This window comes from Urocitellus parryii, chromosome Y (genome assembly GCF_045843805.1).
Source record: "Urocitellus parryii isolate mUroPar1 chromosome Y, mUroPar1.hap1, whole genome shotgun sequence".
Classification (NCBI taxonomy): domain Eukaryota; kingdom Metazoa; phylum Chordata; class Mammalia; order Rodentia; family Sciuridae; genus Urocitellus; species Urocitellus parryii.
The window spans coordinates 779,177-795,768 of record NC_135548.1 but is presented as its reverse complement, the minus strand read 5'-3'; the positions used below and the strand labels follow the sequence as shown (position 1 = coordinate 795,768).

At 40.1% G+C, this 16,592-nt stretch overlaps 1 protein-coding gene across 1 annotated transcript; it reads right to left on the bottom strand.

The window, feature by feature from the left end:
* Window positions 1–291: 291 nt before the first annotated feature.
* Window positions 292–15,631, bottom strand: LOC144251033 (uncharacterized). Its single transcript, XM_077794159.1, has 3 exons — window positions 13,436–15,631; window positions 2,448–2,527; window positions 292–373 (listed from the first exon to the last, which is right to left on the bottom strand). Exon 1 carries the CDS (start codon window positions 15,326–15,328, stop codon window positions 13,529–13,531), a length of 1,800 nt encoding a protein of 599 aa, XP_077650285.1. The 5' UTR covers window positions 15,329–15,631; the 3' UTR covers window positions 292–373; window positions 2,448–2,527; window positions 13,436–13,528.
* Window positions 15,632–16,592: the final 961 nt, after the last annotated feature.

Sequence of the window (16,592 nt, the reverse complement as noted above, 5' to 3'; positions counted from 1 at the left end):
AAATGGTATGCCCTGAGTTTGATGTCAAATAGAGTTAAGAATTTGGTTCTGTGTTTGTTTGGGTTTGCTATTGCAGAAACCCAAAACACACTCCAGGACACACAAAGGCCTGTAGAGTCCACATAATGTTAGATGATCCGCCCTCGTGGCCTCCCCGGGATATGAAAGCAACATGTTCCTCCTTTCACGTTCTTACCAATATGAACCATTCAGGGTCAGCTGAAAATGCAAGCTGACTTTGGCACCTGAAAGAGGACCTCATGTCTAACAGAAGAGTCGGGTGTCACAAGGACAAGGAGTGGGGAAGCAATGACAGAATGACCCACGTGCCACATCTTCCTCCCATGTGAAGGTTGAGATCTGGAGGGCGCTCCTGCCAAGAGAAAAGTGACACTCAGGTCTTGGGCTGGGGATCAGGGACCAGGCCACCTGGGTTGCCGATATGATCTGGGACCCATTTGTCAACCCTCTGCAACACCCATTTCCATGACAGTGACCCTCTGCAACACCCATTTCAATGACAGTGACAATCCCAGGCCTGCCTAAGTCCCTCATCCCCATATTTCATCAGGCCATGTGGCCCAGAACAAGAAATATAGTGAGAATTAGACCCAACTCTGCCCCAGTTCTTCTTCCTGGCTGTTTGGGTGCATACAGCCTTGGGCTCTGGCCTGTTCAAACAATCGAGTAGGAAGGTGAGACCCAGATGGGTGTCAGGGAGTCCTGCTGGATGACCAGCTTTCCCATGTCAGGAGAGCCACAAAGGGCTTGGGGTTGAGGTGGGGCTGTCCTCTGGCAGCAAGGGCAGCACAACAGCCTAGACACGGGAATTTCCTTGGAGGGGGATTTGGAGTGGGAAGAGAGGATTGAGACTCTGCTGCCCACCCCAGTGCCAGCCCATCCATACTAGATGCCTGGCCAGAAAAGCACCCCGACGAATCCTCTCAGCCCCATTTTTCTAGTTTTAAAGTGAAAGGTAGAGGGACTGAGTGCAGGAGGATTGCCTTGATCTGGAGGAAGCTCAGACGACACATGGGCTTAAGAAGTCAGACAGCTGGACAGGGATCCTGGCTCCATCCCTGGTCCCTGTGATGGGTGTGTCTCAAGAGGCTTGGTGTCCTTCTGTGTGAAGGGGGGTCAGAGAATGAGGTGATGCTGTGCTGCTCTGGCTGAAGAGACCAGAATTGTGCTAATGACCATGCTCTGCTCAAGGTTGTCTCCTACCTTGGGCTTGGTCAGAGAGACTTGGATGGCTTCAGTCTCAGGCCTCCTGGTTTCCTAAAGCTAAATGATTGTGGCCTCTTCTACTTGTTGGCAGGTGATGCTTGAGGCCCTTTTCCACAAGACAGAGTCATGTGGTCACTGTTGAATGATGACAACTGGAGCACAATGAGTTGTGGGGGTGAGAAGACCGGCCCACGGTTCTGAGGATGGCCTTGTGAACTCCCAACCTCACTCACAGTCTCCTGGACTGCAGGTCAAATCCCTGTCAGTGGAAGCTCCTCACACAAGGTCAGGTTCACCCTCTTCCTCAGCAGCAGGTGAAGCTGGGGCTTAAGGAGCTCCAATGAGTCCTTCCAGCTCTGATGAGATGGGAAAACTAATATCCTCTTCCTGGGATCCCAGGAAGGTTATGAAAAGAGCACATGTCCCCATTCCTCATCCCTGACAGCCCTTTTCCAGATCCTCTCATTCTCATGAGCCAGGGAAACCTTTAATTTTCATAACTAGTTGATGCTGTAGTTGGACATGATACTAAAATGTGTCCTCTAGAGCTCTGGAGTTGTTCTGTAACCTCACTTGCAGTGGAAGCAGAAATGAGAGTCAGGCTCCATCATTCCTCCTGCATTAAGAAATCCTGTGGGGCTGGGGATATGGCTCAGGCTGTAGCGCGCTCGCCTGGCATGCGTGCGGCCCGGGTTCAATCCTCAGCACCACATACAAACAAAGATGTTGTGTCAGCTGAAAAATAAATATTGAAATTCTCTCCTCTCCTCTCTCTCTAAAAAGAAAGAAAGAAAGAAAGAAATCCTGCAAGAGGAGTGTGGGAAGGGCACCCCCTGCCAGGCTCCTGCGGGATCACACAGCTGCCCTGCTCTCAGCATTCATGTTATCCTTGGACTGTGTCACTTGAGCAGGGAGTAGAGAAGGGACCTCAGATTCCTCAGGCTTCAGAGGTGCTGGGTGTTTGCACAGAGCATGTGGATAACTTCGGGAAAACAGGGGAGATAAAATAACACAGCCGGACTCAGTGAGACCCATTCGGTGGGAGGCCAAACTAGCATGTGACTGTCTCCCTTTCTGATTGGTGTGGCATCATCAGTATTCACTCTGTCATCTGGTTGCCTAAGTAACCTAGATGATAGCCCCAATCTTTGGGGTCCTGTGACTGTGTCCTCTTGCATAGGCGAGCCTTCCTACATCCCTGTGGGTCCAGCTATGCTCACCTGTCCCTTTGTGATATGACTTTTGTGTGCCCCTTCTCTTGCTCTGCCCTTGGGTGTGGCCTTCCTAGATGTCAGTCAACCTGCAAAAATTAACAATCAGCATTTTTAAAACCATTCTTAGGAAACACCATAAAGAGTAGCAGAAATATCTGAGGGATTCACAATTCGGAATTCAATTTGAATTTGTCAATCATTTTATTACAGATACACTAGAGTTTCTTTTATACTCTGGATACTAGGAAATAATTAAATATGTAATGTGAAATGTTTTCTCCTGCTCAGCAACTTGCTGTTGTTTTTTTATTAATATTTTCACATGTATAATCTTTTTGACAGCCACAACAATGTTTATACCAGATCAATAAACTAGACTATGGACCAACCTAGGGGTCCCTCCAAAGATGAATGGATAAAGAAAATGTGGTATATATAATTAATGGAATATCAGTCAGGTTGAAAGTAGACTAAAATTATGGCATTTGCTAGTAAACGGTTGGAGTTGGAGAATATCATGGTAAGTGAAATAAGACAATCCCACAAAAAAGAGGAATGTTTTCTCTAATATGCAGATGCTAATTCAGGAGTGATGGGGCACTAGGGCAGAATAGCTTTACCTTAGATGAGGTTGAGGGAAGTGATGGGAGGAAGGGGACACGGATAAGGGGACAGAAAAGATAGTAGTAGAATGAAACAGACATCATTATTGTATTATATATTTGATTACGTGACCAATATGATTCTGCAACATGTACACGCAGAATAAAGAGAAACGATATCCCATCCATGTATGATATATCAAACTTCATATATGTGCTCTAATGTCATGTACAACTAATTAAACAAATAAAAAATTATAATTTTTTTCACAAAAAGTTGTATGTATAATTATAATAACTATAATTATGTATTAATTATATTTTGATATACACATACATTTTGGGATGGTTAAATATAGAAACTGTTCTCATGTTCTTTTAAAAATAGGAGGAGATATTCTTTATGTCAAATTTCCTGTTCTTACTGGTGAGGTGGTACATGCCCATAATTTCAGTGGCTCAGGAGGCTGGACCAGGAAGACTGTGAGTTCAAAGCCAGTCTCTGCAAGTTAGCGAGGCCCTGAGCAACACCATGAGACCCTGTCTCTGAATAAAATATAAAGAATAGTGGGAGATATGGATTAGTGCTTTAATGTCCATGGGTTTAATCTTCATTAAGAAAGAGAGAAGAAAGAAAGAAAGAAAGAAAGAAAGAAAGAAAGAAAGAAAGAAGTATTCATAATTTGTTTTCTTTATTTGGTTTAATGCAATTTCTAAGGTATGTTATTCTCTTTCAAGAGCATCAAAATTTCCTCTCATTTTTGCCCTGAGAATTCTAGTATATTCAGTATTTTGATTTCTGAATGCTCCATGAGTGTCTTTTTTCACTTTTTAAATTTGTTCTCTTTTGATACACATGATCCTAGAGTGTATTTTGACCCTTTATGCATAAATAGGCTATAACTTATTCTAAGTAGGATCCCTGTCTTGTGGATGAACATGATGTGGAGTTATCTTGGTTGTGTATTCATAAAGAAACTGATGACCCATTAAGTCTGCTTTGTTCACTCTTCCCCTTCTGCCTTCCCTTCTTTCTCTTTAGTCTAAAGCAATAGACTTCTATTTTGTGTCCCCAGCTTCCCTGGTTGTGTGTAACCATCCACATATATGCAGAAACATTCAGCCTTTGGTTTTTGAGGGTTGGCTTCTTTCACTTAGCATGATAGACTCCACTTTCATCCATTTACCAGTCAAGGGCATATTTCATTCTTATTTGGAGTTGAGTAATATTCTAATGTGTGTGTGTGAGTGTGTGTGTGTGTGTGTGTGTTTTCTCCATTATTCTGTTCAAGGGCATCTAGGCTTGCCGCAGTCTGGCTGGGTACAAGATCAGGAGCCACTCACAGCTTTGTAGATTCAAACAACAATTCTTTATTTCCGAACTCACACCAGCCCTGCAGAAACACGTTCCGGGGAAATCCAAGTTCTGCCACCCAATTCACGTCCCAAATACTTTCTGAATTCCATGATAACTCAAGGGGAACTCAGGCATCAGGATTCGCCCTATTCCCAGCAGGAATAATCTTAAACCTGGAACTGCCCTAAACCCAGATTGTCTTAAACCTGGAACGCCCTAAATTTGTCTTAAGCCAGGAACGCCTTAAACCCAAGGAGGGAGAGAGATACTTCCTAAAACCTGCAGGATACACCATAAACCTGGATCCACCCTGGTCCTTGAGCAGGGTCACCTTTCTCAAACACACATGCAATGTCACAGCGAATTTCCAAGGCAAGTCCATTTAACATGGGGTACGCTGGCAAGGAAATTTCAATACATCATTCCTACTTGGCAATGGCCCTCAGCATCATTCCATACTTTAGGTATTGTGAATTCAGTTGCTAAAAACATTGATGTGCCTGCATCACTGAACTATGCTGATTTTCATTTTGGGGGGGTATAAGCTGAGGAGTGGGATAACTGGGTCAAATGGTAGTTCCATTCCAAGTTTTCTAAGGAATCTCCCTACTGCTTTGCAGAGTCCTTGCACCAATTTTCAGTCTGACCAACAATTTATGAGTTTGCCTTTTCCTCAACATTCTTATTTATATTTACTTGTGTTCCTGATAATTGTCATCCTGACTGGAGTGAGATAGAATCTCAGTGTAGTTTTCACTTGTATTTCTCTAATTCCTAGAGATGGCAAACTTCTATTCACATATTTGTTGATCATAGATGACTGTGTGTTTAATGTGTGACTGATGCTGAGGCTCCAGGTTCATCCTACTGCAGATGAACATTTAACTTTCCTAGAAACCTTTTAGAAAACACTTCTTTCCTCATTGATGGTTGCAATCCGATTGCTAAAATGAATTACTCACAAATGTGTTCATCATCCAATCTTCAAATATTTCCATTCGTTTATAGGAATCTGTTCTCATGCTACAGCTTCATGGCTTGATCACTGTAGTTTTTCAGTGAACATTGATGTCACTGTGTTAATGTTGAACCAGGATGAAATGAAAAGATCACCAACTCCAATTTTAAATCAAACTAAAGCAAGCTTGTATTGTGTACACAAAAGCAGTCCACAAGCGGCTGTCTCTCCCAAAGCTAGGATACAGAGCAGCACCCCAGCTCTTCAGGTGAAAGGTTTTATAGCTCCAAATGTTACAATGGTGGAGGAGTGCCTTGGGAATTTACAGCTAATAGAATTCTGGCAAGCATAATACAAAGGCAGATAGCAGGTTAATAATCTACATGGCTTAATGTTTCATGGTAGGGAGTAAATTGAGATTCCAACATCAGAATTTATGAGGTGCTCCTGGGGTTTTAGGGAGGGTTGTTACCTTGTCAAATACAGACAGGCATGGGTGAGTTCAAAGCCCAGGCAGGAATTTCAAACAAGTTTAAACAGGTTGACAGGCCAAATAGAAATCTTAGTATTTTTTAGCAAAACAGAAATGAACTTTTCTTAACTTTTTCACGAGATGACTCCCAATCCTAAAAAGAATGGAATTTCATTTGGTTCATCATTAAACCACAGAATTTTCTCATACATTTTAAGAGTGGTTCACAGTTTTGGTTTTTATCACAAATGTATGTGGAATTTGGGAGCTTCTCAATCTCTACCCAAGTGAGGAGACTATACAGAACTTTTAGATCAATTTGTGGCATACAGTTTTCTTTTTTCAAATTTAAAAATCTATTCATAAATCTTATTTTGCTTTCACAAAACAATTATTAAAGTCATGAAGATTTAACAACATGTGAGACTTATTGAGTATTATTAAAATAATCTATCAGTGAATTAATGGCATTTTAAAAGAACAAATCTAGATGCCATTAACAGACAAATAAATAAAGAAAATGGATACACACACACACAATGGAATATTCTCAGTTAATAAAAAATAAAATGATAGTCTTTGCTAGTAAATAGATAGAAATGGAGAATATCATGCTGCACAAAATAAGCCAGTCCCAAAAATCAAAGGCCAAATGTTTTCTCTGATGTGCAGATGCTAATTCAGAGGAAGGCACAGAGGGTGGGCTGGGGAAGAATAGAGGCACTGTGTATTAGACAGAGGGGACTGGGAGGAGGGGAGGGTGATCAGGGGTAGGACTGAGAGTATCATAAATCAGACACTATTACCCTCTGTACATATATGATAACAGGATTGGTGTAACTCTACACCATGTGCAACAACAAGAATGAGAAGTTATACTACATCTATATATGATGTGTCAAAATGCAAGTTCAAAGCAAGGCTCAGCAACTTGTAGAGATCCCAAGCAACTCAAGAGACATTGTCTCTAAATAAAATATAAAAAAATGCTCAGTGGCTAAGTGATAACACATTCATACCCTGGGTAACAAGATATGTTTTCTCTTCTTAGAAAACAAGAGGAGGAACACCTTATGACAACTGTGAATTTACCTCAAAATGATCACACTGAGTGTTTTATTGAGCCTGCACTGAACAAGGAGGCCTTCCTATGCTTGGGCCCAACTGATAATGATAGTCCCCTTCAGTCTTTTCGGGGTACATCTAACACTGAAACACCTGATTCTGGTTGGCTGAATCACTCAGTAGTGATCGCCTCATGCTCACTGCCTGGGATACATGTATCCATATTTAACCATATTATGTTAATTCACTGCTGAGGGTAATTCAAGTTGAAGACACAGAAAAGGAAAATCTGCTGCCACATCTCATCTGGATTCCTCTAAAATGATAGTGTCCCCAATTATCATCTGGGACATGTATCATTACATAAACATATGTGTTTTATAATATACATGAGCACATACAAAGTTTTATATATATACAATATATGAATACAGTTTTGTGGTACAAAATGTCAAAAGCTTTTAAATATTGAAATATTTTTAAGTATCTTGAAACTCAACACTCACACACACACACACACAAACTAAATTGTACTTAATTAGCAGACATTCTGCATGTCACACCACCCCAGGCTGAGGTCACACCCAGTGTGTCACACATGCTGGGAAAGCACTCTACCATTCAGTCCCATGTACTGATCTTGACATAGAACCTTGCTCACTTCTCCAGTCTGACCTTTGACTCATGATCCTCCTGCCTCAGCCTCTTGAGCAGCTAGAATTAGAGTGTGTGCCCCAGTGCCACTAAAATTTTGTGTGCCTTATCAGAAGTGTCATTTTCATTGAGAAAATGTTTGAAATGAGAAAATCTAAAAGAATTTCAATTTAAATGCATCAGGAATTTTTTAAGTCTTTTACAAACAAGTTCATAGCTTTTACAATTAATTCAATTGATGATTTCTCATCCCAAAACATCCCTTATAGGGCTGGGGATGTGGCTCAAGCAGTAGCATGCTCGCCTGGCAAGCGTGAGGCCCGAGTTGGATCCTCAGCACCACATACAAACAAAGATGTTGTGTCCACCAAGAACTAAAAAATAAATGTTAAAAATTTCAAAAAATAAATCCATTATATACAATAAGATTTAAAAAAAAAAGCCTGAGTAGTAATGCTTTTACCATTTCACTGGAAAAATATTGCTTCATCCTAACTCTCCCTAGACTTGAGCACTGATAATTCAGTGAGAAATAAACATTCATCAAGCTGAGGCTTGAATGTGAGTCCACATGAAGTGAGGCCTACAAGAAGTGAAAAAAAAGGGGGCACCCTCAGTTCATGTCTGTCTACAATCTGATGTGGATTCAGTCCTTTGTCAACAAAAGTAAAAATAATAATGCTTACCTTGAAACAGGTAGCAAGGCTGAGAGAGGATGCAACTCAGTGGTAATGAACCCAATCCCCAGTACTGCAACAAATAAACAGATGCATGAAAAAGGCACTTGTTGTGGCTCACATCTATAATGCTAGAGACTCAGGAGCCTGAGTCAGAAAGACCTTTAGTTTGAGGTCAGCCCCAGAAATTTAGTGAAACCCTGTATCAAAAAAGAAAAAGCACCAGGTGCAGTGGAATGCATCTGTAATTCCACTGGCCCAAGAGGCTTAGACAGGAGGACTATAGGTTCAAATACAATCTCACGAATTTAGCGATGGCCTAAACAACTCACCAAGACATTGTCTCTAAATGAAAAATAAGGTGCATCTGGGGATGTGGTCTAGTGATTAAGAACCCTTTGTCTGGGCTGCAGATGTGTCTCAAGCAGAACGCTCACCTGGCATGTGCGGGGTGCTGGGTTCGATCCTCAGCAACACATAAAAAAATTTAAAAATAAAGATGTTGTGTCCGCTGAAAACTAAAATTAAATATTAAAAATTCTCTGTATATATATATTTCTTTTTTAAGAAAGATCCCATTGTACTAAAAAGAGAGTGATAGAGAGAAAAATAGAAAGACAAATCAGAAAGTAGATTGTATTCACATAATTCCAACAAGTTCCTCATGGGCCCCACACTCATTACCAAGTACTTAGTGTCTGTTTCATATTGGTACTTCTGTGAAAATTTGAAAAAAAAATTTTTTTCTTATGATCTAGAGACATAAAAAAAAGGGACTTGAAAATTTCTACCAGGCTCGGTAGAATGGGTTTGGAAACAGTAGTCACAACTTATATAACTAAGTTAAACTGTCATTACTTTAACTTAATTACTTCAACTGAGTTTCCTGCAAATGTGACTGCCATTGGGGTAAAGATTCAGGGACCACATTGCTCCAGTTGTAGATTAGTGTGAGGTCAGCTTGGGCAACAGAGGCCAACACTGTATCTAGGAAAACAAATGAGGGTGTAGCTCAGTGGTAAAGCAGAAGTGGGTTCAATCCCCTGTGGAGACCAGTGACAGTGATTGGGAGACAAGTGTCTGACATTGGGGTCTCTGATGACTTCATGGCAGTTCCATGCTCAGTGACTGGGAAGGCTTCTATACAAAAGTATAGGATGTCTGGTTGCTATGGCAATGCTCTCCATGGGGGTAACTCTGTTGTGAGAGCTTTCTCAGCTTTGAACTTATTCTCAGGCACACAGCTCCTGGGAATAAAGGAACTTCCTGGCTAAGACAACCACAATGTTTCACCAGTTCTACTGCTCCTGGATCTGCCCAGAAATTAGTAACCTTAAATGATGGACTTTCTTGAGACCTGCAGAATGCTCATAACATTGTGCATTGCAACTGTGGAATGTAACTGAGGAAATAGCTGCATACTGTTGCTAACTGTGTAACTTTCATGAATACAAAGAATAATGCTTGCATAGTCGTTAATCTGATTAATGAGATATATATAATAAAGATTGCTGGTGTAATACTTTAGACCTGCTGCTCCATTAGAGAGGAGTGCTCCACCTGATCCCAACTGTTCTATCTTCAAGTTCTGCGTGTTACTCTTTATTTCTTCCAATCTCCCATCAGACTTGCCAGAACCTGCTACTTTGGCCACACTGGTCGCAGCAATACCAAGTAACAAAAATAAATAAATAAAGTAAACACCATCAATTTACAATTAAATTACTTCATATGTTTTTTGATATGTTAAAACAAGGTATATGGAAAATAAAATTTCCAATAAAATGTGATGTGCTTCTCAGAATATTTAATACTCTAATATTTTCCAATTTGTTAAATATTGAAAAATCAGAATTATATCAAGGCATCCTGAAATCTTTAAACACAGTCACCGATAATCACAGAGAATCAATGAAATTCCAACTACAGAAACACAGATATTCTCTATCTCAACTTTTGCCTGGGGTACATTACTGCTAATTTGATGTGGCTCCATGTCTAAGTATTCATGCTCAATACCAAATATAATGAAAATTACTAATCCTATCTAATTAACAACTGGTATATATTTTGGCCTCAGATTTGGCTAATATTTTCTGTTTTCTCTATTTCAATAGCATTCTAATGCAAATTGTCCTTATCACTACCAGCACTAAATAAATTTCCAGACTACTCATCAGCTTTTCACAAGTGACCCGAGCAGAGACTCACAGCATCATGTTTTTGTAAAAGCACATCCTAAATTGCTGACTTCCACCTCCAAGGGTCCTTGACACACTTCTTAAAGACAAGAATATCTGACACCTCTTAGACTGCACTGGACCATGTGGCAACATGTTCTTCACTTATCAGTTTCACTTGAGCTCCCCAATGACATCATCTATAAATCAGAGACCTCCATATGGAATTCCTCCACCAACTCTCTGAAAACACAGGCACTTTTAGCACCTTCAGAAACTCCTGCACAACAAAAGCTTCCACAAACTCTTTATGATAAGGACATTATGGCCACTTGTGATGACTACCAATTACTGAAGGTTCCCAGAGCAGGAAGCTGCCCCTTATGGACCTTGCTATATATTTTTTAAAACCATAGACTTGCTTTTTATTGAACTGGTAAATTTTACAGAGTTCCAAAATTAGTAAACCATGCCTGAGATTCCAAAAAATAAAAGAGTATAATGGACAAGCCCATCCACCCATCATACAGTTTATTAAATCTTGGTTCCTAATGTATTTTTCTTGGAGGTACTGGGAACTGAACTCGGGGACACAACCACTGAGCCACCTCCCAGCCTTCTTTTGAATTTATTATTTGAGTTACTTTTTTAGAGACAGGGTCTCACTGAGTTCTTTACTCTTTGTAAGCCAGGTAAGTCACCTTACAAATCGCAGCATTTGGGCTCAGGCTGTGGTTCAGTAATTGACAACATGCCTAGCATGTGTGAGGCGCTGGGTTTGATTCTTAGGACAACAAAAGAATTAAAATACAGGAAAATGGAATCTAACACTAAGAGAGATTTAACCCAGAAAAACATGTTGCTTTCAAATCTTCATGCTGATGCAATGTTCCTCTCCAACCCAGGGTGCATTTTTGTTACCTCTGAATAGATAAAAAAAAATAAAATGAAATAAAATAAAAATTTCCTCAAGTCTGAACAAGTTCAAATGGATCTGAAAAAAGTAAGGTCCTACCACATTTCTATATACAGGGCTTTTCTCTAGTGTGATTTTATTTGATTTTTTCATTGGTTGTTCAAAACATTACAAAACTCTTTGACATATCATATTTCATACATTTGATTCAAGTGGGTTATGAACTCTCATTTGTACCCCAAATACAGATTGCATAATCACATCGATTACACGTCCAATTTTTACATAATGCCATACTAGTAACTGTTGTATTCTGCTACCTTTCCTATCTCTACTATCCCCCCTCCCCTCCCCTCCCATCTTCTCTCTCTACCCCATCTGCTGTAATTTAATTTTTTCCTTCCCCCTCACAACCTCTTATATGTAATTTTGTATAACAATGACGGTCTCCTTCCATTTACATGCAATTTCCCTTTTCTCTCCCTTTCCCTCCCACCTCATTTCTCTGTTTAATGTTGATCTTTTCCTCCTGTTCTTCCTCCCTGCTCTGTTCTTAGTTGCTCTCCTTATATCAAAGAAGACATTGGCATTTGTTTTTTAGAGATTGGCTAGATTCACTTAGCATAATCTGCTCTAATGCCATCCATTTCCCTGCAAATTCCATGATTTTGTCATTTTTTAGTGCTGCATAATACTCCATTGTGTATAAATGCCACATTTTTTTATCCATTCATCTATTGAAGGGCATCTGGGTTGGTTTCATAGTCTAGCTATTGTGAATTGTGCTGCTATGAACATTGATGTGGCAGTATCCCTGTAGTACGCTCTTTTAAGGTCTTCAGGGAATAGTCTAAGAAGGGCAATAGCTGGGTCAAATGGTGGTTCCATTCCTAGGTTTCCCAGGAATCTCCATACTGCTTTCCAAATTGGCCGCACCAATTTGCAGTCCCACCAGCAATGTACAAGAGTACCCTTTCCCCCACATCCTCTCCAGCACTTGTTGTTGTTTGACTTCATAATGGCTGCTCATCTTACTGGAGTGAGATGGTATCTTAGAGTGGTTTTGATTTGCATTTCTGGGGAGAAGATGGCAGTGAATAGAGTGCATCATCCCCGTGTACAGTGTCACTGCACAGGTGAATAACGAGGTACAATGACCAAAAGCTATCTTGTTAGGAATTTCCATCAAAATTGGGGTGCACCAAAACCTAGAGGAAGGATTTCCATCACCGAGGACCGGTTACTGGGTCACAAACGCAAGTGAACTGTGCGACTGGAGATCTAGTGTGGTTTCTTAAATGCTGTTCAAAGGGACCTGGAAACTTGAAAGTCTTACTACAATTTTTAAAGAGAGTAAAAGGATCTTCCCAGATATGAAGTCGCTACATCTTTGAGGACAACTCTGAAAGCTGAATACTGCCCCACATGGCTTATCCTCAGTATTTTCTACAGTATGTGTCCTTTCATACAACTGAACAAAACTAGAACAGCTGAACCCTTTTTATTTCTTACTTGCATAGGATTTATACTTTTTATTCCAAGTCCTTAGTAAAATACTGAGAAAACTAGAAGATTTCCCACATTCTCACACTCACAGGGCTTCTCTCCGTGAGGGTTTTCATATATGAAAATGAAAACAGGGCTGGATGGGAAGCTGACAGGATGTAGAAAATCCCCCACAGACTTTTTTTTTTTCAATATGATTAAAATGGCTTTGAAGACAACAGGGGAAATGGAATGATTTGTGATATTTTTTACATTTAAAGAGTTATTCAGTTGAATGTGGTGGTGTTTGCCTTTAATTACTGAGACTTGAGAGGCTAATTCTGAAGGCTAGCCTCAGCACCTAAGGAAGACCCTAAGAAACTCAGCAAGTCCCCGTCTCAAAATAAAAGTAACTAGAATGTAGCTCAGTGTAGAGCACAATCAGACATAATCCCCAGTCTCTCTCTCTCTCTCTCACACACACACACACATTTTCAGCAGTGTGAGCCCTTTCTTGTCTTTGAGGATGACATGAAATATTGATTTACCAGGTTTTACATTCAAAGGATTTTTCTCCAGTAACTTCCTACATGTATATGAGTGAAACAGTAATAACAGAAAAGTTTACCAATTGTTTTCATGCATACGATTTCTCTGCAGTATCTGTTCTTTCACGTGTGTGAAGCAGACAGGATGTGGCAAAAGCTTTTCCACATTGTTGTTATTCATAGCGCTTTTCTCTGGTATGGATTCTTTCATGTTTGCGAAGCATAGGGGATGTAGCAAAGGCTTTGCCACACTGCTTACATTCATAGAGCTTCTCTCTAGTATGTATTATTTCATGTTTGTGAAGGTGAGAGGACTGAGTGAATGCTTTGCCACACTGCTTACACTCATAGGGCTTCTCTCCAGTGTGCATTCTTCCATGAATCTGAAGGGTACCGCCTGTAGCAAAGGCTTTGCCACACTGCTTACATTCATAGGGCTTCTCTCCAGTGTGCATTCTTCCATGAATCTGAAGGGAACCAGATGTAGCAAAGGCTTTTCCACACTGCTTACACTCATAGGGCTTCTCTCCAGTATGAGTTCGTTCATGTATGTGAAGGAAAGAGGCACTAGTGAAGGCTTTGCCACACTGCTTACATTCATACGGCTTCTCTCCAGTATGCATTCTTCCATGAATCTTAAGGGAACCGCATGTAGCAAAGGCTTTGCCACACTGCTTACATTCATAGGGCTTCTCTCCAGTGTGCATTCTTCCATGAATCTGAAGGGAACTAGATGTAGAAAAGGCTTTCCCACACTGCTTACAATCATAGGGCTTCTCTCCAGTATGAGTTTTTTCATGTGAGTCAAGGTGACTGGATTTAGAAAAGGCTTTGCCACACTGCTTACAATCATAGGGCTTCTCTCCAGTGTGCATTCTTCCATGAATCTGAAGGGAACCAGATGTAGAAAAGGCTTTCCCACACTGCTTACAATCATAGGGCTTCTCTCCAGTATGAGTTTTTTCATGTGAGTGAAGGTGAGTTGATGTAGAAAAGGCTTTGCCACACTGCTTACATTCATAGGGCTTCTCTCCAGTATGTATTATTTCATGTGTGTGAAGGTGAGAGGACTGAGTGAAGGCTTTTCCACACTGCTTACATTCATAGGGCTTCTCTCCAGTATGCATTCTTCCATGAATCTGAAGGGAACTAGATGTAGAAAAGGCTTTCCCACACTGCTTACATTCATAGGGCTTCTCTCCAGTGTGCATTCTTCCATGAATCTGAAGGGAACCAGATGTAGCAAAGGCTTTTCCACACTGCTTACAATCATAAGGCTTCTCTCCAGTATGAGTTTTTTCATGTGAGTGAAGGTGACTGGATCTAGAAAAGGCTTTTCCACACTGCTTACATGCATAGGGCTTCTCTCCAGTATGAGTTCGTTCATGTATCTTAACTAAAGAGGCAGTAGTGAAGGCTTTTCCACACTGCTTACATTCATAGGGCTTCTCTCTAGTATGTGTTCTTCCATGTCTGCGAAGGTTACTGGATATAGAAAAGGCTTTGCCACACTGCTTACATGCATAGGGCTTCTCCCTAGTATGCATTCTCTGATGTCTTTGAAGTAAACTGGGATAATCAAAGTTTTTCCCACATATCTTACATTTGAAATGTGCATCCCCTGTGTGTGTGATCCTGTGCCTTTGAAGACTTGTGTGTGATATACAGGTCCGAACACCTTGTTGACATTCATAGAGTTTCTCTCCAGAATGAGTTCTTTCATGTCTTCTAAATAAAGAGGAGAAATGAATGGCTTTCCCACATGTGTCCCATTGAAAATGTTTACCTCCACTGTGTGTTATCATATGTCTTTGAACACTGGTGGGATAAGAAGAGGCTTCACCACATGGTTGCCATTCATTGGGTTGCCCCCCATTATGAGTTTCTTCATGTCTTTCAATTTCATTGAAACAATTGATGACTTTTCCACATACTGTACTTTCATAAGATCCATCTACCCTTTGTATTAACATTTGTGTGTGAACACTTTTGAGAGAAACCAGAGATTTCCTATATTGTTTCAATTCACATAGCTTCTCTTCACATTCCTCATGCTTGTAGTGTTGGTGTCCAGAGTGAGATGTGATCTGCCTGAAGGAATGAAGGTCATATGAAGTCTTTTGCACACATAATGAAGTCACATGGATTTACCCTACTAAAATTTTTCTTTGTTCAGTTAAGAGGTGGAATTGATTTGAAGGTTTCCCCACACTATTCTGTGCCTTTAAAGTTTACCATGACTTCTTTGTAGAAGTGACCAACACATAATCAATGCTTAATTCATTCACAATTTTGTATGTATTTATAGATCCTTACATTACTACCAACATCAGGTAAAGGCTAGGTTTTCTCACTTGTTCAACTTGCCTGAAAATAAAGAGATTGAAAGAAAACAATCCTTTGCAACACAGCTTCTCTGTGGCTATTATCCAAATAGTGATATTCACATATGCAATTTTATAGTACTTTTTGCATGTCAAATACTTTGAAAAGACTGAATATCTGTTACAGCTAAGTATATATTTTTGGTAAAAAATATTAGAAGAATTAATACATTTCATATTATGCATACTTTTTCAGTTGGTTTGCTTTAAAAATTATATGACAGTTCTCAGATTCCCTCACGAATTCCTCTTGTGAGTACAGTTACCTTACATTGCTCCCAGAGTTTTCAATCTGATATTCAGTGGTCTTATCTTCCCACTTGTCTCCTAAAATGAGAGAACAGAACAATCTTTATGAATATTTAGGAGCTATAAATGTTTTGCCAAATCACAGGTGCCATTTATGCTGCAATAGTTCACCAACTGATTCCCTTTTCACCTTCTACATAAATGACCAAAATAAACATGAGTTCTCTATTTGATTAATTTTAAAAACATCATTATTACCTATAGAAGCAAGGTTTCTGAGGACTTCCAGCATCACATCTCTGTAAAAGTTCTTCTGGGAAGGATCCAGCAAAGCCCACTCCTCCTGGGTGAAGTTCACTGCCACATCCTCCAAGGTCACTGAGATCTGAAATATCCCACAAATGTAGAGTGGAAGTCAGGAGAGATTGACAGCATGAGAAATCTATACTCAACATGCATGATGTTCACATGATTCCCTGGCCTCTTGATGAATTCCATGATTTAATCCAACAAATCTTTACTGTACTCAATTTTTTACACCCATTCCAACACTAGAAATTGGCTACTCAGAAGGCTAACATCCTTTTTTAGTGCTTTATACCCT